Source organism: Onychostoma macrolepis, chromosome 11 (genome assembly GCF_012432095.1).
Source record: "Onychostoma macrolepis isolate SWU-2019 chromosome 11, ASM1243209v1, whole genome shotgun sequence".
Lineage (NCBI taxonomy): Eukaryota > Metazoa > Chordata > Actinopteri > Cypriniformes > Cyprinidae > Onychostoma > Onychostoma macrolepis.
The window spans coordinates 18,552,010-18,577,287 of NC_081165.1; the positions used below are offsets into that span (position 1 = coordinate 18,552,010).

The 25,278-nt window shown below is 35.3% G+C and overlaps 1 protein-coding gene across 19 annotated transcripts in view; it reads right to left on the minus strand.

Moving 5' to 3' along the window:
* Positions 1–10,502: 10,502 nt before the first annotated feature.
* Positions 10,503–25,278, minus strand: part of nfasca (neurofascin homolog (chicken) a) — a 91,286-nt gene continuing 76,510 nt past the window's right edge. For 9 of the 19 annotated variants that reach the window (XM_058791122.1, XM_058791120.1, XM_058791119.1 and 6 more), the window contains 4 exons: positions 22,954–23,103; positions 20,967–21,095; positions 20,768–20,837; positions 10,503–14,104 (listed from right to left, as the gene is read on the minus strand). In XM_058791122.1, the coding sequence (XP_058647105.1) occupies positions 13,876–14,104; positions 20,768–20,837; positions 20,967–21,095; positions 22,954–23,103 (578 nt within the window). In that variant the 3' untranslated portion in view covers positions 10,503–13,875. Of the gene's footprint in view, positions 14,105–17,330; positions 20,582–20,763; positions 20,838–20,966; positions 21,096–22,953; positions 23,104–25,278 lie in introns of those variants that run through there. The other 10 variants (XM_058791124.1, XM_058791127.1, XM_058791130.1 and 7 more) reach the window with 5 other exon arrangements.

A 25,278-nucleotide genomic window follows, 5' to 3' on the forward strand; every position in this document is an offset into this window, starting at 1 on the left:
TAACCATACTTGGCCACATGTCACTTTCACTTTCTCACGTTCTTTGTGTTCACGTTGTATTTTTGTAAATATTGAAAAACTCCATCAAACTGAAAGTATTTCCTTTACACATTTAATACACTTGAATGTACATACAAGTTTTCATTCATGTCTTTCAAGATGTGAATATTTGTTTGTTTGAATCATACATATTAATGATTATGATAAATATGCATTAGAGCTACTATATTTTACCTGAACTAGCGTGCTTTTTAGTAGTATAGTAGTATATACTATAGTAAACTTTTTAGTTTAGTTTTTTTTAAATTAAATTATTTTTATTAAATTATTCAGACACCTGATATAATTTTAGATTTTTTTTTTTTTTTACTAGTGAATGCAGGATACTATAGTTCATTTATGTAAGCGAGGATAGCAAAATAAAGTAAACTATGACATATTATATCTAAAAATTCTTCATACAGTGGACTACCAGTAAAATTCATAAAAATTTGGGACCAAAAATTATTCAGACACTTTGACCTGACCATGTTTTGCTTAAGTGTTTTTTATTTAATTGTGACCCTGGACCACAAAACCAGTCTTAAGTGTAAATTTTTCAAAATTGAGATTTATACATCTTCTGAAAGCTGAATAAATAAGCTTTCCATTGATGTATGTTTTGTTAGGATCGGACAATATCTGGCCCAGATACAACTATTTGAAAATCTGGAATCTGAGGGTGCAAAAAAATCTAAATATTGAGAAAATCGCCTTTAAAGTTGCCCAAATGAAGTTCTTAGCAATGCATATTACTAATCAAAAATGAAGTTGATATATTTACAGTAAAAAATTTACTAAATATTTTCATGGAACATGTACGGAGCCCCTAAAGGGACATTGGCAAAAAAAAAAAAAAAGATACCTATCGCGTGCGCACGAGAAACTATCGCGTGCGCACGAGAAACTATCGCGTGCGCACGAGAAACTATCGCGTGCGCGCGAGAAACTATCGCGTGCGCCGCGAGATACTATCGCGTGCGCACGAGATACTATCGCGTGCGCACGAGATACCTATCGGCGTGCGCACGCAGAAACTATCACGTCGCAAGAGATACTATAGTTACAGTTTCCGGTTGCATCACTTCTGCCATCTTACACAGAAGAAAACAAGAGCATGCATGTGCATGAATTAGCCTAATTGAGATCTATTTTGGCCTTCAATACTAAAACATTGTGTCTGTTCTTGCATTCGGACACAGATAAATCATCACTGAACAGCATAAGAACGGCTTTTCTCTCAGGCTATATTCCACCTGAGCAATAACTAACATCTCAGGACTGTCCATCTGTACAAAACTTCTCAAAACTTTTCATCTGTAAAATAGCACATTCATAATTCTTTCTATTTTCTCTATAGGCCTATGTTGTACATAACCTAAAACATCTGCACATTCATAATTCTATTTTATCTATAGTTTTATTACCATAGTTATTGTTTTTTAATGCATTGTCTATTCTGTTTATTATTAGCCTTATATTTCACTCTATTACCTTAAATTATATGCATGACTACACTCTCTCTGTACTTTCTCCACTGGATGCTCCTGTCACCAAGACGAATTTCTTGTGTTTTTGTGCGTGTAAACACACTTGACAATAAAGCTCTTTCTGATTCTGACATTTAAAACGCATTTTGAGGTCTGGAAGGATTGGTAGCTACAGTATAAAAGCTCAAATTTTAGATTTCGATATGGCAATAGCCTATTGTCCCACATAAAACTTTAATAGCCAGTCAAATATGTATATAATCGAAAGCGATTAATTTATTTTTGATAATTATTACTTTACTTCAGTTTGGTTTTCAATAACTGCTGTTAGTTTCGTTTCATTTTCGTTTTTTATTTCTTTGACATTTCTTTGACATTTTTCTTTCTTTCTTGATAAATAAATGCCTTTATTTTCGTTAAATACAGTTCCTAATATAACATGTCTTAAGATTTTCAAACATATGCTGACGAAAACAATACGATCGCGCTGACATTTGCAAAGCGAGTGCCTTTCCTCGAGTGCGCGATCTCCCTTATAAAGTACAATTATTGCGTATTGATCTATGCATTACAGTAGGTCTTAATATAGATCTGTCTCAATATTAATCATACATAAAAAGAAAATGTGGAATCACTTGCATGCTCTTGATTAAACTACCGTTTATTTGCATATTTGTTCTTATATTGAATAACAAAGATAAAAAAAATAGCTATATTGTGATTGATAAATATATAGTCATTATTATTAAGAAAAGAATTGGAGGAAAATATGCAACGTTGCTTGGTGATTTTGCTTTGTAATCTTTAACTCGATTTTTCTCAAAATCAGATCTGCTGCCCGCCTCTATTGCCTTCAAACGGCTGTAGCTCAGTCATTTTTTGTCTGATTCCAACAAGTCATATATAATTTTTTATATTATATATATTTTATTTTTATATCATTTTACTCATTTTAGAATGTTCGTCACATTCATTTTTAGAATTATTACTTTATTGTAGTTATAGGCTTTCAATAACTGTGTTTCATTTTAGTTTTTCATTTATTTTGAGATTTCTTTCTTTCTTTATTTGCCTGCATGCCTTTATTTCCGTTAAATACAGTTCTTAATACAACATATTTTACTGTTTAAACATGAATACAATATTTATTACATTTAAACTCGTTTAACAAGCATTTTAGAAGTAAATGAAATATCGTATACATATTTAAACGGTAAAATGTTATATTAGGAACTGTATTTAACGAAAATAAAGGCATTTATTTATCAAGAAAGAAAGAAAAATGTCAAAGAAATGTCAAAGAAATAAAAAACGAAAATGAAACGAAACTAACAGCAGTTATTGAAAACCAAACTGAAGTAAAGTAATAATTATCAAAAATAAATTAATCGCTTTCGATTATATACATATTTGACTGGCTATTAAAGTTTTATGTGGGACAATAGGCTATTGCCATATCGAAATCTAAAATTTGAGCTTTTATACTGTAGCTACCAATCCTTCCAGACCTCAAAATGCGTTTTAAATGTCAGAATCAGAAAGAGCTTTATTGTCAAGTGTGTTTACACGCACAAAAACACAAGAAATTGCCTTGGTGACAGGAGCATCCAGTGGAGAAAGTACAGAGAGTGTAGTCATGCATATAATTTAAGGTAATAGAGTGAAATATAAGGCTAATAATAAACAGAATAGACAATGCATTAAAAAACAATAACTATGGTAATAAAACTATAGATAAAATAGAATTATGAATGTGCAGATGTTTTAGGTTATGTACAACATAGGCCTATAGAGAAAATAGAAAGAATTATGAATGTGCTATTTTACAGATGAAAAGTTTTGAGAAGTTATGTACAGATGGACAGTCCTGAGATGTTAGTTATTGCTCAGGTGGAATATAGCCTGAGAGAAAAAGCCGTTCTTATGCTGTTCAGTGATGATTTATCTGTGTCCGAATGCAAGAACAGACACAATGTTTTAGTATTGAAGGCCAAAATAGATCTCAATTAGGCTAATTCATGCACATGCATGCTCTTGTTTTCTTCTGTGTAAGATGGCAGAAGTGATGCAACCGGAAACTGTAACTATAGTATCTCTTGCGCACGCGATAGTTTCTCGTGCGCACGCGATAGGTATCTCGTGCGCACGCGATAGTTTCTCGTGCGCACGGGTTAGTATCTCGTGCGCACGCCATAGGTATCTTTTTTTTTTTTTTTGCCAATGTCCCTTTAGGGGCTCCGTAAACATGATCTTTACTTAATATCCTAATGATTTTTGGCATAAAATAAAAATGGATAATTTTGACCCATACAATGTATTTTCGGCTATTGCTACAAATATACCCCAGCGACTTAAGACTGGTTTTGTGGTCCAGGGTCACAATTGCTAATTGCTAATATAATGTGAGAAATTTTGAAGGTGTCTGAATAAATTTTGGTTTGACTGTATGTTTAATAATATAATATAATATAACAACAAAAATATATAAATATATTCAAGTCTGTGTAAACTGCATTTTTACTGTATTTTTTAGATCTGCACAAAAAAAAAAAAAAATTACTGTGATGTCATTGACCCATATATGTATTGGATATATCTAAAGTGACACTGTGTTTGATGTATGTCATACAAACACAATAAACACACACAAAAGCAGGTTTTTCATTTAGTGGACAGAGAATGACTGATTGCATATGGTGCACTCAGAGAGATTGAGTCTGGAACAGATGTCACCTGACAGACAACTGTATGTCCATCAGCCAGGATCAATACTGGGCATGTATTTGAGAGGGACAGAAGGAAACGTTTGGAGAACAAGGCATGTTCTAGTATAGACAACACAAACTAGACACAGCGACTTCCACCGACAGGCCTAATGGTTTTTGTGCAATACTGCAAAAAGCTTACCTCATTTCTGTGATCTGTCACCCTTATTAGAAGAGATGGCAGTACTTTTCCATATGCATTTAAGTAGTCAGTCACTTGGACGGTTAAGCTGAACTGCAGTGATGTCATCAGAGTAGGAGGGGTGCTGAATGATGACCGGCACTCAGGATGTGTTGTTTGGAGCATACAGTGTGTGTCATCAGCCGTTTCAGATTCTGATAACATGGCAAGCAGCTAATCAGTTTTGTAGTGATGGGATGAATCTGTAGGCTACTGAGGGATTGAAACATTTAGATATAACATGAAATTTCAAATAATAAAAATAAAAATAAAAATTCAAAAGGCAAATTGTATTAATAAATGGTTCATTATTTTTATACAACATATGAGTGAATTCAGAAAATTGGACTACTTTGTGACAGTAAAAAAGTAGCCCCAATTCACCCTATTCATTTAAAAATAATATATATATATATATATATATATATATATATATATATATATATATTATATTCCACAAAATAGTGGAATTCTTTACATACTTCACATTTCTTTTTGTCTTTTATGCTCACCAAGGCTGCATTTATTTAATAAAAAATACAGTAAAACAGTAATATTGTGAAATATTAACACAATTTAAAATACTGGCTTATGTTTGTGCAAACCCGATTCCAAAAAAGTTGGGACACTGTACAAATTGTGAATAAAAAAGGAATGCAATAATTTACAAATCTCATAAACTTATATTTTATTCACAATAGAATATAGATAACATATCAAATGTTGAAAGTGAGACATTTTGAAATGTCACGCCAAATATTGGCTCGTTTTGGATTTCATGAGAGCTACACATTCCAAAATTGTTGGGACAGGTAGCAATAAGAGGCCGGAAAAGTTAAATGTACATATAAGGAACAGCTGGAGGACCAATTTGCAACTTATTAGGTCAATTGGCAACATGATTGGGTATAAAAAGAGCCTCTCAGAGTGGCAGTGTCTCTCAGAAGTCAAGATTGGAAGAGGATCACCAATTCCCCCAATGCTGCGGCGAAAAATAGTGGAGCAATATCAGAAAGGAGTTTCTCAGAGAAAAATTGCAAAGAGTTTGAAGTTATTATCATCTACAGTGCATAATATCATCCAAAGATTCAGAGAATCTGGAACAATCTCTGTGCGTAAGGGTCAAGGCCGGAAAACCATACTGGATGCCTGTGATCTTCGGGCCCTTAGACGGCACTGCATCACATACAGGAATGCTACTGTAATGGAAATCACAACATGGGCTCAGGAATACTTCCAGAAAACATTGTCGGTGAACACAATCCACCGTGCCATTCGCCGTTGCCGGCTAAAACTCTATAGGTCAAAAAAGAAGCCATATCTAAACATGATCCAGAAGCGCAGGCGTTTTTCTCTGGGCCAAGGCTCATTTAAAATGGACTGTGGAAAACTGTTCTGTGGTCAGACGAATCAAAATTTGAAGTTCTTTTTGGAAAACTGGGACGCCATGTCATCCGGACTAAAGAGGACAAGGACAACCCAAGTTGTTATCAGCACTCTGTTCAGAAGCCTGCACCTCTGATGGTATGGGGTTGCATGAGTGCATGTGGCATGGGCAGCTTACACATCTGGAAAGGCACCATCATTGCTGAACGGTATATCCGAGTTCTAGAACAACATATGCTCCCATCCAGACGTCGTCTCTTTCAGGGAAGACCTTGCATTTTCCAACATGACAATGCCAGACCACATACTGCATCAATTACAACATCATGACTGCGTAGAAGGATCCGGGTACTGAAATGGCCAGCCTGCAGTCCAGATCTTTCACCCATAGAAAACATTTGGCGCTTCATAAAGAGGAAGATGCGACAAAGAAGACCTAAGACAGTTGAGCAACTAGAAGCCTGTATTAGACAAGAATGGGACAACATTCCTATTCCTAAACTTGAGCAACTTGTCTCCTCAGTCCCCAGACGTTTGCAGACTGTTATAAAAAGAAGAGGGGATGCCACACAATGGTAAACATGGCCTTGTCCCAACTTTTTTGAGATGTGTTGATGCCATGAAATTTAAAATCAACTTATTTTTCCCTTAAAATGATACATTTTCTCAGTTTAAACATTTGATATGTCATCTATGTTGTATTCTGAATAAAATATTAAAGTTTGAAACTTCCACATCATTGCATTCTGTTTTTATTCACAATTTGTACAGTGTCCCAATTTTTTTGGAATCGGGTTTGTATTTCAGAAGTTATACTGTAAATATATTTTAATATATTTGAAAATATATGCCTGTGGAGGCAAAGCTGAATTTTCAGCTGCCATCAGTGTCACGTGATCCTTCAGAAATAATTCTATATGCTGATTTGGTGATCAAGAAACATTTTTATTATTATTAAGGTTAAAAACAGTTGTTTTGCTTAACATTTTTATGAAAAAGACCGTGATAATATTTTTTCCATATCCTTTTATGAAAAGAAAGTTTAAAAGACCGGCATTTATTTGAAATACTAATTATTTGTAACATTATAAATGTCTTCACTGTGCCTTTTGATAAATTCAATGCATCCTCACTAAATAAAAGTATTAATGTCTCATAATAAACAAACAAATAAATAAACCTGCTGACCCCAAATGTTTGAACAGTCGTGAACATAACTATGGCCCTGGACCACAAAACCAGTCTTAAGTCGCTGGGGTATATTTTTAGCAATAGCCAAAAATACATTGTATGGGTCAAAATTATCCATTTTTATTTTATGCCAAAAATCATTAGGATATTAAGTAATGATCATGTTCCATGAAGATATTTAGTGAATTTCCAACCGTAAATATATAAAAACTTCATTTCTGATCAGTAGTATGCATAGCTAAGAACTTAATTTAGACAAATTTAAAGGTGATTTTCTCAATATTTTGATTTTTTTGCACCCTCAGATTCCAGATTTTCAAATAGTTGTATCTCGGCCAAATATTGTCATATCCTAACAAACCATACATCAATGCAAAGCGTATTTATTCAGCTTTCAGATGATGTAGAAATCTCAATTTCGAAAAATTGACACTTATGACTGGTTTTGGGTCACAATTTATTTTTTATAATTGCTTTAATATTTCAATTTTTCAAATGCAAATTATGAAGATAAAACAAGCTGTACCACACTTTTTGCTTGCATCTGACATGTCAAAACTCAACTTTTATTAAAACCCCAGAATGATAAGCTAAAAGCACAATTGCCAAATCATGATGTGCGACTTTGATGAAGGACATCACTTGTCTGTCAGTAAAGCTTTGCAGGTGGTCTCAGTGCCCCGCTGACTCTTGGCCAGAGAGCAAAGAGCTGGGTAAAAAACGGCAGTCTCAGATAAGAACGGACAGCCTTTCTGTCTTTACCTTTGAAGTCGCAGGTGGCAGTGAAGCATGGCTGGACACTGACTAACACCAGCTCACACTCCTCAGCACAACTCAGAGTATTTAACGCAAATTACACAGTTAGCTCCAGTCAAACCTATAGAACATGATGTTCATTCTTTGATAACATAATTACAAGTAGCTTTAACAACTGTCATCTATAAAGTGGTCGACTTTGCAGAACAGTTATTGGTGATTTTATTGCCCATATAAAGAAGCAAAGAGCTAATGTTTGCAGTTTACAAAGTGAACAGTTAGCCTGATGTCATGTGAAATATGGTTCTCTAACAGAATAATCAATAAACACAAATGGATTTACTAAAGCATCATGAAAATGGATGAGCTCAAAGCTAAGTGTCAGGTCTGTTTCGCACTGCACATGTAAGCAGGTTTTAAGATGCGCATATTTTTAATTTGATGCCATGTTAACAGTATTCACGCTGCTTGCGCAAATGGAAGTAAACACAGAATATAAAGGAATCCTTTTATATGTATATGTCATTATTTTCATAACTTTTATTTCAATATTTCATTTTTTTTTGTCATTATCACTTTGTTTATGAGCTTCTTGTACTTGTCTGTGGTGTGAATCAACTCAAGAATGGCTTCAATTCCATTATTAAACTTTTCAAAATATTGCACACTATGCCACGACAAGACCGTTTGCATTGTCATGCCGTCTGACGTCTAGCCCCTTGAGATTTTTAGCATCTTTAGTTCATCATTTTAGGATTCCTTAAATTATGAAATGCATGAATGAATGCCTTTTATTGTCATTATACACACTTACAATGAAGTTAGGATAGCTTCCCCCAGCATCATTTACATATATCACATAGTGCACATTTAACAAACACATGAGTAACTTTAACCATGTTACGTACTTGCACAATAAAGAGTTGAGTTACTCAAGACTAACTTTCAGCAAAGCAAGTTGAGAATTATATTGCACACAAGTCTATATCACTAAGACTCCACAAAACACTGCATTACAGTAAGACTGATATTCAAGTGAAGAATGTATGAGGTCAGTGCCTATTGGAGTTCATAATATTTATGGCCTGGGCTACATTGTACAATGCTTAAAATGTTAAGGCCTAAAATGAACATTTGCTGAATATTTTCTTACCTTACCTTACCAGATCCAAGATGAGTTTGTTTCTTCATCAAAACAGATTTAAAGAAATTTAGATCACCAATGGATCCTCCGTAGTGAATGGGTGCCGTCAGAATGAGAATCCAAACAGCTGAGAAAAACACAATAATATGCAAGTAATCCATACGACTCCAGTCCATCATTAACGTCTGAAGGAAAAAGCTGGACGCAAACAAATCCATCATTAGGGTCTTTTAACTATTGCTTCCAGCAGAAATACCTCTAATCCTCAAATCATAACGTCACTTTCTGACGGCACCCATTCACTGCAGAGGATCAATTGGTGAGCAAGTAATGTACTGCTAAATTTCTTCAAATCTGTTCTGATGAAGAAGCAAACCTTGGAATGGCCTGAGGGTGAATTTGCAGCTAATTATTAATTTTTTGGGGGTTGACTATTTCTTTAAAACTGCATAAACCTGAACAAAACTCTGTTTTCATTAGCAAACAATCCATTTAATTAAAACTAGTCTCAGGTTAATGTTGCGCCACGCTTTCACATGAATCATTCGACTGCACTTTGTCAATGAACCTGCATTAAGACAGTAACTTAACCCCATTTATTTAAAGAAGTAATTACAGAATCCTATCTGCTACTGAAAGGTGGCTTGAAGCTTTGGCCATGGATATTTTAGTTAATGGTGTCCGTGAGAGATATATGTGACAGGTGTTTAAAAGGTCTGGCTTTTCTCTCAGATGGCGGAAGGCAGAGGGCATTAATATTTACCAGTCTCCGGGGTCAAGGCAAAATGTATTCATCTCTCCTAAATAAAATATGTCTATGGTACACTTGCAGGGTCCACAACAGATTTATCGTCACAGGGTTGTTATTTATTTCACCACTCTTTTTTGTGCCTCTTGCCATCTGAGTAAAAGAAAGAGGTTGTATCAGCTACATTAAGCTGTGGAAGTCATTGTACTCCTCCGGATATGGGCAAAATCAATGGGGAGAGCTGTGGCTCACTCAAATGTAGTGTGGATAATGAGTTGGCCTGTGCAACAGAGGCCAGATTACTGGAGACAATGATGAATACAGATCTGCATCATATGGGTTTTAATCTAGTGTTAACCTACCTTGAATATAAATGACACTGATGTATACATATTGAAAAATTATACATACAAATGATAATAAATTACATATTTTATATTTATATTTAATAGTATTTTATAATTAACACAAAATATTAAAGTACTACTTTATAGAATTATAAAACTAAATTAAAAAGGACACTTTTGAGTTTCTTTCATCTAATATAAAAAGTCATGTAATATAAAATAAATTATACATATACAATTTTATATATATAAAGTGTGTGTGTGTGTGTGTGTGTGTGTGTGCATGTGCGTGTATATATATATTTAAGCTATTACAATATTTCATAAATTAAAATGTCATTGAATTCAAAATGTTATTAAATGTAATTGTTGAAAATATATGTCAAGTTTACCAACCAAACCAGTAAGTGTTTAAAAAGTGAAACTATTGTTTAATCAGAGGCAAGGACAGATCAGAAGGTTGAGAAAATGACAGCTTTACTATAAAGAAAGGCTTCTCGAGCAGATTAAGTTGCAGCATCTCGTCATACACGCATACATGTTGAACAATAATGATTGACCATTTCCTTGGCCAAATTTACAGAAAAAAAACAAAAAACACGGTTAACCAGCATGATCAGCAATTTAAAAAGCTGCTCCGATGCACAAATGGCTAAAAATACAATAAGGATGATAATAATAATCAACATGTATGGTTTTGAAAAAATCAAACGTGTCATGAGAATAGCTGTGGCAATTATTGTACTCTTTGTTTTATGGTAACTAATTTATGCATGTTACCAGTTAATAAGTACACAGATGATCTGACATTGGGAGAAAGACAGAATAAGCAATATACCAACAAATATATAGTTGTATATATTTTTGAACATCGCCAGTCCACAACAACTCATGGACAGGGGAACAATAAAAGTGGCTGCAGAAGTTCAAGGCAAGGTTGGACAAAATAGTTTTAAGCCGACTCTGAATTGCCTTGATGTTAAACCGTGTGACTCACAAAGCTACAACAACATCACGTGTGATCTAAAGAGTTGTCTGTGCATGTAAGTCACTACAAAAGCTGGTAGACTAGGCCTACTGTGCAGAAAACAGAAGAGTGAAAGGCAAACGAGGACAGTATTGCTTTGAGGTACTGGAGAGAAAGCAGATCCGATGGATCCAAGGAATTTCATTAACACGTATTTCTTTACTGCGAAGGCATTGTATATGACAACGCATCCCTATCAGGGAGTTATGACCTGATATTCAGCCCTTTCAAAGAGCATGATCAGCAGGGCTGTGTCACGGGTGAAAGGCATTATGGGAGCCAGTGGTGAAGTAATACATGAACAGACAAACCATTTTCTCTTGCATAACACAATTCAAATGTTTACAAAAAAGTTATCATCCTCAGTGCAGAATGCTACAATGGTACAGCTCTACAGCATTTGCTATTTACATCATCGGTAATGGTATCAGCCGGGTGAAATTGGGACGCGAGTGAAGGAATGTGTCACGTTTGAATGACAGGACACAAAAACAAGTCTCATTCAAATTACCCAAGATCACCGGCTGAGCCCAAATCCAAACCTGTGCATGGAGTCTTGCATTTTGGGATGCACCAAAATAATTTGTATTTTTTCCTTATTGTAACAGTAAACCTGCTCAAAAAAAAAAAAAAAAAAAAAAGTATATTTACATCATGATCGAGGCCTTATTTGAGAAAAATAAATACACAATATTTCCATTTCATGTTATGTAGAAATGACATTAAATAAATTCTAAAATATTAACACCATAGCAGTGATACGACATTAATACTAAAAAGAGCAGCACAATTAACAAATAAGACATACTCCTTTCAACAGTGACGTCACTTTTCACTATTTTACATCGCCATAAACATGGTCCTTGATCTCTGAAGTATGTTTTCATCTACATTACACACAGAAGATTTCAACATCACAGCTCAGACTCCAAATAGCTGTTGTGCAGTCGTCAATAAATTATTAATATATTAGTCCCTATTATTTTTATAAATAAAATCAAGATAAATATGTAGAGGGGTCCAAAAGTTTGAGATCACTAGTAAAATGTGTGGTTTTTCGCCCTTTTGCTTTAATGACAGCAGAAATGAAGCTGCATAAACTCAACAAATTTGTGTAAAAGCAGGATGATTTTAAAGCATACAAAGACAGAAGTTCTTAGAATGTGGAAGGAAAACATCTGACCATCTGTAAGGAGTCACAACAGACTCAATGTTTCAAATGATTCAGTTCCTTATTTAATTCAATCCTAAAGTTGGCATGAAACAGAATCTGCGATCGTCTTTTTCCCCAATGTGATTTTGTCTATTGAGAGCTGATTACAAAATGGCACATGATTTAATAAGAATAATAATAATGAGCATGAATAAATAATTTATATATATACCCCTAACATTGTCAACTCTGATATCTTTAAATATCTAAATTTTTAGTTTTCAATTTTTCAAAATCATTCAAAATCATCACCTTTCCAGGTGCAAATTTTAAAAATCGCAGATCCTTTTAGACTTTTGAACCATAGTAGTGCAGAAGATGAAGTAATTGTAGTAGTATGAGAGCACAGGTAGAGAGCGGCACTAGTTACAGTGGCATGTCTTCAGGGCAGTGTCTCAGCTGCTCTCCCGACAAAGAGAATCAACACTGGATCAACCCCAAACGATATATCCACTTCTCTTTACTGACTCGGTATGTCTATGTTGAGTTATTCATGTCTAGAAATCCTCATATGACAACCACTTATGTATTGATGCACCCCAAACATTTTTAGACTCCTTGAAGAAACTTATTCTGACACCAAAATCTTCACCAAGCTGATTTAAAAAACAAACAAACGTGATCATTTCATCATCATCATTCTCTTTTGAGGACTATATAAATCAAGTCTTATAAAAAAAGGAATATATCATTGCGTATTTAACTCTTCATATTACAACCTCTCCATTGTCCTTTGCGCTAAAATACTACCATGCTTCAAAATATTGTCTTTTTTTCTTCATTTACAAGTGATGCCATCTAACCTCGGCCGATAAATATTGGTGGCGTTTTATAGTTGCAGCCAGTAAAAATATATTAACAGAGCAATGGCAAATGATATCAGTCCTGTCGCGTACTGTATACAGTCAGGACTGGATGTTACTTTTTTTGTTTTGCGAAAGTCAACATAAAAAAGAAAACATGAAATTCTAACGTCCAATTTTAACCCAAAAGCACGATAATGTTGATACATAGTGCATAGTTTTATAAAGCACATCAAACCGTGCCAGCACTGTCTAGAGAATTCATGTTTTTGGATGCATCTATTTGCGGTGGAGAAAAAAAAGGATCATTCACTGCAGAAATATCAATATGATAAACGTATTTGCAGACGTTCTGCAGTTGAGTCGACCCACAGTTGATATGTCACAGGTCTGGTGCTTGTCTCTCCGTTTCTTTGATGCTAGCTACAGTTAGGAGGAGGAGGAAGGGGCAGATTAAAGATTTACAAAATAAAAAAAGAAGAGCATAAGCCACATGAAAAGCTCGAAAGTCTGCCCCCTCGCCCTAAAGGCACACTAAAGTCTGTGTGGGGCATGGGGACACCTTAAAGAAAGGTTTCTGAACACTGTTTTTGGCTCACCTGCCTTTCCCCATCCCTTGTTTAGAAGGATCATGCACTCCAGTGCGTTGTATGTGAATACTTGTAATTCTCTCTGTATATATATATATATATATATATATATATATATATATGTGTGTGTGTGTATTTTTACGCATGTAGTGGCACCCTCCGGCCCGCTGGGGGCGCTGTGCTTAGGTCAGGGTGCTATGCCAGAGAGTAGATGGCATTAACCGGTGACGTGGCTTCAGAGCTCTCATTTCCTTCGGTCTCCTCTTTGTCCTTCTTAACTGTGTACTGGCCTATGAAAGAGCCGTCCTCGTTGAACTGGCCATCACCTCCTTCACCATAATCCACCAGACTGTCGTCGCTCTCTTTTACGTTCCCGTCCAGGGATGTTTGGCTGCCTTGCAATGGCTTGTTGTCTTCGTCACTGCTGTTGGGAGAAAGAGAAAAAGAGTTAGGACATGGTTCGACCGGATAGCATGGACCTGTTACAGTAGTACCCTTAATTTGGGGGATGTTGTGACAACAACATCAGGCTCCAGAAGCATGTTAGACAACCATTCAAAAGTAGGCATGTATTCTGATTACATAAACACAAGCAACTTACAAATTACTTCATTACGGAAGATATTTTAAATTCATTTTCAGCAGCCATTACTCTAGGCTTCAGTGTCACATGATTCTTCAGAAATTCATTCTAATATGCTGATTTGCCACTTAAGAAATCTTATTATTATTATCAAGTTTGAAAAGTTTTTTTTTTTCTTTGTGGAAAACATTTTTAAGGATATTTTGATTGCATAGAAAGTTTAAAAGATTTTTTTTTTTTTTTTGACAGGAAACTTTTCTCACATTATAAATACTTAATACTTAGAAGTATTTTTTTTTTAAATTTATTTATTTTATTGACACCAAACTTTTAGACAGTAGTGCATCTACCCATCTCTCTGCCAATGACATATTATCATAGACATATTTATATAATATTCATCCATCCAGCCTTGCCAAGGTGACTTTTTTCATGTCTCCAAAGTTATCAGTCACTTACTGCTTAGATTATTGGCTTAAAAAATGCTTGCGGAACTGATTACAATAAAAATAGAGATTAATGGAAAAGTTAACAAATAATTTTACTGTAATTAAATTACTGTAAATCTTAACCCTTGGAAAATAACAAGCTAGAATAAGGGGGGCTGTGAATCAAGAAAAAGTTTTAAAATTCCCTCAAGGTATTCGATGCTTATAAAGCAGATAAATCCTGGCAAAGAATATTAAAACACCAAAATCCTATTTCCCAGATATGTGGCATCTGAATTTAATGAGATTTTCAAAATAGTTGACAGTTTTGCTTTTTATTCCATGTAAAAACTATCACAAAGCTGAGAAGAACATTTAAAATCTCACTTTTGAGAAAGCCAAGGAGAAAGGAAAACTCCCAAGGTGAAAGAACAACAAATTTATTACTAAAGACAAAGACAAACTCTTCGCTCTCTGTATTCTATAAATGATGTCATGGCTATAAATTATTCATCGCACTATATTATCACAGGTAGATCTTTCATCCCCTGTCCTGTCCATGCCCATACATGCGAGTCGCATTAAAACGGACCTCTGCTGGGGGGTAAGAGTGTCATGCATGAGGAACTGGGACCTACATCAACTGAGAAGCACCAAGAAAACAGAAACCCACAAAGCAACACCTATCAGATCCTAAAAATTGTTGACTTAGCACAGAGGTCCATTTTAAATTTCATGTAATATCCATGGACCTTGTTGTAAATTGTATTACGGATGGGCTGTTAAATTGAGATGTTGTAAATAAACGACTTTGTCCCCTCACAAAACAAGGTTTACAACCAGGCTCCATGATATTATCCATTGCTACGGGTCATAAAAATGCTTTTACCAACTGCATATATCCTCTCTATAAACAAGGAGCAATTCTGCATCAAATGTGTACATTAAATATAAATAGTAGGTTATTACCAGATGACACGGTTCTGTGCATGCACCATGACACCTGGAAAATCATGGCCGTTTAGTTATTTATCTTTAGATTCAATAAGGGACATTCAGGAAATGCTTTTCCCCACCAAACACACTCTCTGCACCAGCATGAGTTCAGGGAATAAAGAGAATGGGTTTTTGATTTAATCGATCAGTCCTCACACTCACAGTATCACCTGCTTTTCACCTCAAATAGTGGAAAAACTGATTTTCAATGAGCGAAAGCAATCTGTATTTCGTATTGTACATCATTTTTTACAGGATATAAAAACTGTGATGACGTGATACTAAATTTAGCATGAATTAAGGCTTGTTGTACACACCTATTTGCAAGCTGTTCTTATGACGAAAATGTACCTGTAGGAACTTTTTTGTAAGACGCGAAATACGTACCGCCATGTACGTTTTGTGACATATTCGATGTAAAATGTCCACTGAGTGCCGCTAAAAGAGTGTTTGTTTTTGTCCCCCCGGAACAGATGAACGTACATATGGTACGTTTTATGTGATGTTGGTTTTGTACGTTGAGTGGCGCTATAACTTTAATGCTTTGTGACGTTTTAAAATATAGTACCAAATGCACTTCACCTAAACCTACCTGATAGTATGAACAAAAGTGAAAGTGGCGTAAAAACGCAATCGCAAGAATGCCGTTTTAGCTTGTTTTTCGATCCCTCATCTTTCAGCTCTTTCATCGCGAGTCATGTTTTTCATAGGATTCCGCATTCTATGTCCAATTCCATGCTGGCTGAGGTGCCAAGCAAGCTTTTTCCGTCCAGAAAACAAAACATATGAAAAAGAAGCTGTAATCATAACGGTGTACGAAAACGATTACAAGTGTTCGCTGTTTAACCCAGTTTAGTGTTAATTTCTGTTGGAAACCGCAGTGATATGTACTTTTTGGTATGTATTTCGTGTCTTGCAAAAACAATTCCCACAGGTACGTTTTCATCATGAGATCGGGTAGCCTAATTTTTAAAGAATATTTTAAAAGCAAATGAATGAATGAATGAATAGGGCTGTCAAATAAAAATTAAAAATTAAATTACATGACATGTAGATCAGTAAAATCAATGGATCTTCTGCAGTGAATGGGTGCCGTCAGAATGCGAGCCAAAACAACTGATAAACATCACAATAGTCCACAAGTAATTCATACGATTCCAGTTCTTCAACCAGCTTTCCATTTCACTAGATATTAATTGACAGACAGTGTGGATTATTGTGATGTTTTTCTAGCTGTTTGGACTCTCATTCTGACGGCACCTATTCACTGCAGAGTGTGCTGCAATGCTAAATTCCTACAAATCTGTTCTGATGAAGAAACAAACTGATGTGCGGGTGAGTAAATTGACAGCCCTATAAATAAAGTTATTAAATTCACATATTTGGTAAATTGCTATATTGTAACAACATCAAATTTTGAAGCATGAATTATGAGTCATGTTAGAATGACAGGGGAAAAAAATGTGTCATGCAAAAATATGTTAGTTACAAATGTTATGTATCCTGTGCTTTCAGTCATTTAACAATACTAAAGGAGAAGGACATGTATGAATCGATTAAAATCAAAAATGCAAGGCAAAAAATGCTTTAGTTCTTGATTAATAGTCCAAAGGCAGGTGAAATTAATGCCGCTCTTTTCATACCTTTCCCTTTCAAGAGACCTTCATTGGACCAACAGGAATGGAAAACACCCAAGAATAAAAAATGATTAGGGGAGAAAGAGTGAGAAAAAATGAATAAAACAAAACATTTGTGTCATCAAAGAGGCACTTCAAAGAAAAATAAGAGGAAAAAGAAAATGATGCAGTGAACATCATAATTATAAACAGCCCTCAGCAAATAATCTGTTGTTAGCTTTTTGTTTATTTTCTAGATGTGGCATTCTATTGAATACAGATCACTGACAAAACCCAAGGGCTCTGATTTCCAGCAGACTCTCCTCTCAGATTGTAGGAAATGCATGATAAATTCTGAAAGCCAAAGGGTATCATAGACTCAATGAACTGAGAAACCATACATTTTCCTAGCAAACTCCTTGCATGCAAATATACGTTCAACTGAGTTTCCTCTGAACAAAGCAGAATCATTTTCACGTTTCATGCTGTCATTGAATGTTGTGTACTGTACTTTCCATTGAACAACATTTCAAGGGTGTTGAACGTGGGAGGAAGATCCTTGGTTCCTTTTTGATAAATCAACCTTGCCATTACAGTACCAGCTTTTAAAATATTAACCTTACAATGAAAACTAATGAATCATTATGATCATTTTTTTATCAGAGCGTAAAAAATACTTTAAGAGGGAATAAAATGCTTCAGTACTTGACATTTTATTTCAGGCTAAAGCTTTTAATACCTATTCCAATTCACTCTCGGAGATGAACAGCTTTTTATGAACCATGCGATAAGTGTTTTAAGTGGTGCTGTAAGTGTTTACAGCACCGTGTCCTAAACTGGCAAGTTTCAAGTGACAAGCAGTTTGCTCTTGTCACTTGTCCACGTTTTATGTTACATTATGTTTAGGGTGACCACATGTTCTCTTTTTTTACTCTAATATGTATTAGCTGGGATTTCTAAATTGCATAAAATGTCTGGGTTTTCTTATTGTTATCATACTTGTTGAAGGTAATGACTGTAGTTTGACCAATAGCATGCAAGCATCGTACATAATCAACCAATGGTGGCGTGTGAGAAGGTGGGATCTACATAGAACAAATCAAACCAATGCAAATATGCGTACATTTAATGTATGAGAACTGTAGGGAGCACACCAATAGAAAAACAAAGCATTAACCTGGACATTTTAGGTAATCTAGAAATCCCAGCCAGGACATAGTTGGGGAAAAAGAGGACATATGGTCAAGTTTTACGTAAAACCCTGAACACTTATCCACACCTGAGCTGCTAGTAGCTAGCTTTTCACCCTAGTTGCTTTATTGTATCGTGTTTGATTAGGACACGGTGTGTTTACTTTCATAAAATTGCTGGATTGTATCCAAAACAGAGGGACCAAGGGGTTTAACACCTTTGAAGAGCTCAAACACTGATTAGACAGCAGCTTTAGTCCCCGTTCTGTCATCCACATATAGGCTAACCAATGACATGCTCAGGCTGAGATGATGTGCTTGAACCAAATACCTGTTCTCGTTCCTTAACAACCCATCCGCCAATTTGAAAGAGGAGGAGGAAGAAAGGGGTTCATGAAGATGAAGTTGGCCACAAAATTCACATGTTAGATGGAGAGAGACATTAGAAAGTAGAAAGGGAGGGCTTAGCATAACTTACATCTTAGCATTACTAAGCTAATCAGTTACTGAAGATCTGTGATCTTGATCTCCTTAAAGTGAATTAGCTTTGACAAAAGGCGAACCATTTAATATTACATAACTGTTAATAATGTGATATGAGTGGATTTATTAAAAATGCTGTAGTCCAAATGGTTAGAGCATGTTTTTCAATTAGTGGTTAAGAGGATTACACCAAATAAAACTACAAATCCATGTTACATTTCTACTGAAATGTCAAATGTAGCTCAGGTGCAGTGTTGGAGAAGCTATTACTGTTTCTGAAACCGCTCCCTGTAGCCTATATAGTGCACTTTTGTAATTGCAAGTGAACAACTTCAGTCATTTATACCTACAATGCACTCTTTGAGCTCAAATACACTGGATAGAGCACTATTTCACAAAATCCACCATGGATTCACTCAGTTTTGTCACTCCTTGCTAATATAGTGCACTCTACTGCCATACGCTATATAGGAGTTAGTGAATGAGCGATTTCGGACAGCTTGTGTTTAGCTTGCTATGCTAATCAAGCTACCTTTCTGAAAAGTTAACAAATGTTAAAATTGACTAGCTATTGGTTCAGATGTATAATGTCTGCCCTCACTGACACTTCCCATTACTCTTTGTACCCAGGTTGTAATTTCCACACCATCCTGAATGATGTGGGCTTATACAACAAAACCTTAAAAATAAATTAAGGATGACAGGTAGAAAAATGTTTGTTCGTTAAGGTTCACACTGCCCTAACAAATGCCAACAGGGTAACACGCTGTTCCAAACAAAAGCCATCAAGGGCCAGTGCTAGTTAACTAAAGCTGAAATAATTTAATTGCAAAACAGCTGAAATATAATAAATAAACGTTAGAATAAAAACTTTGAAAATTAGTAATGTTGTTTTTCTCCCACTTCACTTCCTGCTCACTCTCCACTGTTGGATCATAATAACACAAAAAATAAATCATTAAAACAGAAATGTTACAATGGTAACTGAAATAAGTTTAAATACTAATATTATTAAACCTTAAATAAAAGCATATGAAATAACTGATCAATTAAAATGAAAACGTAAAGTATAAAAATTTAAGTTCATATTATTATTCAAAATATGAATAAAGAATATAATAGTGTATTAATAATACTAAAGTAAGATTGTCAAGCGCTGGAAGTTGGTGTTTGTTGGGGCAGTGTGAACTCCTCTTCAGAGTTGCACACTAATTTCTTCCTGCCACTATAGAACTTCAGGGTGTGAAGTTATGAGATCTGTCTGGTTTAGAGAGCAGAGGTAGAACTGTTCAGGGAGGACTCATTTACAGAAGCTGATGTTGGTGAGGATGGTGATCAGGATGCACACTGGAGAGTTTTTAACTCCATGGCAACCACAGTTTCCTGAGAAATTGGTGCATTGTTTTCCAGCTGGACTGAGATATATACACTGCAGCAGGCTTATTTTGTGTTTAAATAATATAAAAGCCTCATTAATACATGTTTTTGGGGGTGTTTAAATCATTTGTTAATTAAAATGTGTTTGGTTTACATGGTTAGTTGTTATTTTTGATTAAAATGAGAAAGACATATTCCCCTCTGCAGGGTGAGACCTAAGTTCAGGACCTGTAACAGGTAAAACAAAGTTATTCATCAACAGGTTTAATATAATAAATAGCAGAGAGTGCATATAAACAGTTCTAAAGTAAGATTATTGAAAGCCTTTTCCCTTCAAATGAACCCAAATAGCTGTTTATGGAAAAAAAACCCAGCTTACTTTTATGGTAGAAGTGACCAAAAGTGCAAACTTACTGATAGTCAAATGAACCATCGTGGTCTTTATGGTCAACAGAATCTAAGGGGAGGTCTTTCTTGTCTCTCACTGGTAAAAAAAAAAAAAAAAATGCATATGCATGACCATCCACATGTAAAACAGTTGATAAAAAAAGGATCATTTACATATAAATAAATAACCCTGGGTTAATGTGGCTGTGCATTTGCTGCATTTTACCTGGATATTTTCCTCCACGACTCCTCTTGATGAAACAAACAATGAGCAGGATGAGAACCAATAGAGCGACGGCACACATCAGCCCAATGAACCAGCCCTGAGTAGCAATGTCTTCCTGCTCCTTGTAGGCTGTTAACAACCAAACACACACACAGAGAGGAGGGGAGGAGAAAAAGAGAGGTACAGAATAAAATGTTTAAGTTTTGTAACGATATACCCATAAGCAAGAATGGCAGAAATCAACTCCCACAGATCATTTTACACATTAAGAAGCATGTTCGCTTCCTGCATGGTTTATCAAGTCTGGAGAACAGCTGAACACACTAACACCAAATGGAGACCCTAATAAATCTCACTGACTTTCAGCAACGTGGTAGGAGTCATTTGACAGCCATCCTTTATCAAAAACACATTAGTGGTGAGAACTGCGGATCTGGATTTGAATTACCCATCCTGATAATAACATCAGAGAACAGGGCGCTCTCTCCGTGAAGAGTTATCTGATGAAAACGGAACCCGAGTAAAGCTTGGTTTAACCGCGTCATCAAATACTCCCGTTTTCAAAAAAACAACACTGTTTTTAATAGATGCATCTTGCGAAACATTTTAGTCTCTCCTAATATTATTGAGTGATTCTAGAGAATGGACAAGAAGTTTTTTTCCAGTTCTCTATTGAAAGGTATTTGGATATACACTACATTACAAAAGTTGGGGCTCGGTAGTTATTAAATAATTATTTTTAAAATATTTTAAAATGATTTAAACATGTTTTAAAATATTGTGAAATGTAATTTATTCCCGTGATGGCAACGCTACATTTTCAGAAGCCATTACTACTGTCACATGATCTTTCAGACATCAGGATCATATGCTGATTTGGTGCTCAAGAAATTCTATAATTATCATCAGTTAACTGTTGTAAACAGTTGTGCTGCTGAATATTTTCATGAAACCATTATACATATTTTTTCATGATTTTTTGATAAATAGAAATTTATTTAAAATAGAAGTCTTTTGAAAATCATAAAATGTAAATTTAATTTAAGTTATACATATTTATTTAAATGTCTTTACTGCCACAATTGAACAATTTAGAAAATAAAACTATTCATTTCTTGGTAACAGTTTATTTTAAGGGCCAATTCCCACTATTAACTGTAGCTGCTTATTAGAATGCATATTACTAGCATACTGGCTTTTTATTAGTATTCATAAAGCACATATAATGTTTTATTCTGCATGGCCATATTTTAGATCCCGTAATCATACCCCATGCCTAAACGTAACATCTACCTAACTAACTATTAATAAGCAGCAAATTAGTTGTTATTGAGGGAAAACTCTTAATAATGAATATGTGTTCCCTATTCTAAAGTGTTACCAATTTCTTTGAACTTTTTTTTTTACTGAACCCAAACTTTTGAACATTGCACCTTATGTGCTTGTCAAATACGTCATTTCAAAACCATAGGCATTAGAATCTACTCTGATATAATATAAGGCCTAATAATAGTGGCATTTTTATGTGGAAAATCACAGAGGGATCTATCAGTGAGGGGAACAAACAATAAAGCTGATGGTTTGGATTATATTATGAGCTCAATCTTCTATACCCGAAAAACAGAGCAAACATCCCACCTAAAATGGCATTTACACGGCTCAGGGATCCTTATCATCACAGGGATCAATATCTTATTGAGCGTGCTCTTACACAAAATGCTGTGAGATTTCATCTTGCTCGCACCACCTGAGGCATATATGCATCCTGCTGGAAAAATAAGTTTGCTAATGCATCTGAAGCTCTGAACAAATGATCTTCAATGACAAATTCACAAAACACTTTTTGTTCCCTGGGAAATGAACCCATGCCCTCGGCGTTGCTAGCACCATGCTTTACCAGTTACAGTACCAGTGACAGTTACCCATCAGTAAATGACAAGATACAATTTGCCCTTTCTTTCTCCCTTGTGTCTTGGCCACCCCTCACCTCTGCCTGTCTCGAACGTGACATAGTCGCTGCTGATGGAGTTGTGCTCATGGGAATACACCCGCAACCGATACTTGGCCCCGGCCACCAGCCCAGCCAGCTTAATGGGAGGCTGGTGGTTTACTTGTATGCTTTTCATCGACGCATTACCTTCAGGAGGAGACACAAGAGAGGTGCCCATCAAACCGAGCCCAAACTAAACTGACCAAAACGAAGATAGCAGGTCATGTTTGTCAATTGAGGAAACGTGCTGCATCCTTATCCACTCTAAATTCAAGATTCTTCTCTGTTCAGTGTGATATTTCTTAAGTGAGATTGTATATAAAAAGCAGGCTGGGAGCGAAAATACTGGAATATCTTCACTCAGCACACATCAAAGTCTGGCATTGGTGTATTAGGGGCATCATTTGCTTCAGTGACGCCTCTTAAAAGCTTTGATGTGAAGTTGCCACTTAATATCACACACTGGATTTGCTATAATGAACTCCGGTCTAGAGTGGAGGGAGGTGCACCTTATCTCAATTACCCATAGACCGCATCTCATCTCTGAGGAAGCCGAGAAGTGAAGAGACAAATTCCAATGGCATTGTCAAAAGGTGGGCATGATGACTCAGTGAGGTTCTATGATGTTCATAGGAAACCTAAATGAAATTATCATGCACGGTGTAACTCATGGGTTGGCATGAGCTTGATGCAGATCCCTGCATATCAAAATGTGATCATATACAACAGGCTTTGAAGCAAGCAGCCATTGGATTATATAATATGCATATCAAAATTCAATTACAGAGCCTTAAAGTGCTACAAGTTCTACAGTACAAGCTGAAGCTACGAGCTGGAAAGTAAGTACTTATCCCTTTTAGACAATTCCCATTTTAATGCTTAAAAAATAATTTTTTTGTGCTTACAAGGCACAGATCTTCCACTAACATTCTGGCTAGGGTTTGTTCTGAGTATTAAACTTCTGGACCTGATAAATGTTATTTCGTATATACAATTATGACAGGTCTTCCTGCATCTATTTAACTCTCTATAGTCGTCTTTACAACAGCAAAACAGCTCTGACAGAGCATTTAATTACAAAGGTCTAAACAATTCTGACTGATAACAATAAGACAAGTATTATTTTTGTTATGGTCAATAACCAATAAGTGACCGTTATTGTAAAAATATACTATTTTTATAATTTCAGTAAAATATAAATAAATATTTATTCTGATATTTGCTAAAGATGACATCAACAGGTATTAAATTATTAATGCTTTTAAAAATTAACTAAGTGATTGTAAGATGCTGACAAAAGGAATGTAAAAATAGGGATTTAAGTATGAACCCAGTATCATGTTACTATCAGGTGATAATTGATATTGAACCATTATATCTTGAATGCCTTTTAAAACTATTGTTTTAAAAGGTTTGAAGCCAGGTTTGAAAACCCTGCAAGCACTGATATTTTCCTTCAAGAACATTTATGTAAGTCTTAAGGAATTGGTCACAATATGGGAATAGTTGTCATCATTTACTCACCCTTCTGTTGTTCCAAACCTGTATATACGTAGTCAGTGGGGATCATCAACTTTTTGATTACCAGCATTCTTCAAAGTATCTTCTTTTTTGTTCAACATAAGAACGAAACTCATACAGGTTCGAAACGACATGAGGGAGAGTAAATAACAAAATTTTAATTTTTGGGTGAACTACTGCTTTAATACCTTACTAAAGTTATTCCCTACCTCTGCATCAGAAGCAATGTGCATTTAAATTATGTTTATTCCCATATTACATGCACACAATGGGCTGATAACTTTTTAAATGTCACAATGTCCTGCTTTAAAGTCAACAAAACATCTCATATGGACTGAGGAGCTTCTACATATAGTAAGACATTGTCACACACCATGCCTCGCACAATGCATGCAGCTGTCGCAATCTTGACAGGACATGGTGACAGGATGAGGAAGAGGGAGAAGGAAGAGGGAGTGTTATATAATGAAATAGTGAGTCCACTTGAGAAGTACTTTTGGAGAATGTGTGCGTATCCCTGATGTAATCTGATCCTATAATAATGCAGTACTCCTTAGTGAAAAACAAATGAGTCCACATTGATGCACCTCTTGGATGAAACCCAGATCCCTACAGCTACAGTACATTTTCACTGGCTTGGTGGAATATTGCATCAGGATGTACTGTACAACAAGTTTCAAGGTTAAATATGTTACTCTGACTCTCCTCTTTGGTGAGTCCTTTGGTAGGAAACATACACCTCATCGTTATCTTTCTCTGAAATGTTTCCACCAAAGGTGGAACAAAAAAAAAAAAAAAAAA